The sequence below is a fragment of the Camelina sativa genome, chromosome 16 (genome assembly GCF_000633955.1).
Source record: "Camelina sativa cultivar DH55 chromosome 16, Cs, whole genome shotgun sequence".
Classification (NCBI taxonomy): domain Eukaryota; kingdom Viridiplantae; phylum Streptophyta; class Magnoliopsida; order Brassicales; family Brassicaceae; genus Camelina; species Camelina sativa.
Window position 1 is genome coordinate 5643054 of NC_025700.1, and position 862 is coordinate 5643915.

General features: G+C 38.3%; 1 protein-coding gene across 1 annotated transcript in view; it reads right to left on the reverse strand.

Annotated features, from left to right (window-relative positions):
- LOC104753398 (ABC transporter G family member 31-like) overlaps positions 1–862 on the reverse strand; it is a 10076-nt gene that overhangs the window by 4894 nt on the left and 4320 nt on the right. Inside the window, exons 13-15 of the mRNA XM_010475659.1 lie at positions 509–665; positions 250–419; positions 14–152 (exon numbers count right to left, since the gene is read on the reverse strand). Coding sequence (XP_010473961.1) covers positions 14–152; positions 250–419; positions 509–665 — 466 coding nt within the window. The remainder of the gene's footprint in view (positions 1–13; positions 153–249; positions 420–508; positions 666–862) is intronic.

Genomic DNA, 862 nt, shown 5'->3' on the forward strand with positions numbered 1-862 from the left:
CCTGTCTTTCGACCAGCAAGAACATCCATCAACGTAGTTTTCCCCGCTCCGCTTGATCCAACTAAAGCTGTAAGAACACCAGGTGAAAAGACTCCGCTCACATTTGTTAACAGCTGTAGTCTTGTCTCTGGGACACCTTGAGAACGCATTTCCTAAAATTACAAAAAAGAAAAAGAATAAACATTTACGTAAACCATAGACAAGAGGTGATACTAAAAAAGTGAATAAAACAGAGAAGTGAATTTAAACCTTTGGCATATCAACATAATAGTTGACATTGTGGAAAGTCATTGTCAATGGTTGGAAGGGAAGGATCATTCCCTTTTTCTCACTTTTTCCTTGTTTTGAATCTGACATTAAAGCAGTTTTGGTTTCTTCATTGGGATCGTCTAAGACAACTGCTCGAGGTTTTCTTAGAGCTGCAAGAGAAAAAAACAAAAAAACTAAGCCTCACAATACTGCTACACATATCTAGAAAAAAAAAATCATTAGCAATAGAGATTCTCACGGTTAAGATAAGCCAGGGCGAGAGTGACCACGTTGTTGAAGAGAACTGCATAACCAATGAGAACCGCAATTCCAACCCAATACCAATTGTCATTTGTGGGAAAGCTACGTATCTTTAAAAGGTTGAATCCAATTGAAGTATCCGATATAGCGAATGGCTGCATGATATTTTAAAAGTGTATAGTTAAGCATTGCATATTATAATGCAAGTAATATTAGCTAGAATAAGAGATTATTGAACACACCGTCATCCACCGTGTGGCTGTGAATTCATTGACCGCAATGGCACGTTGTCCATAGGATAATGGCGAAACCCAAAAACCCCAAACCCACCAGGGTTTAATATCAGCTGTAG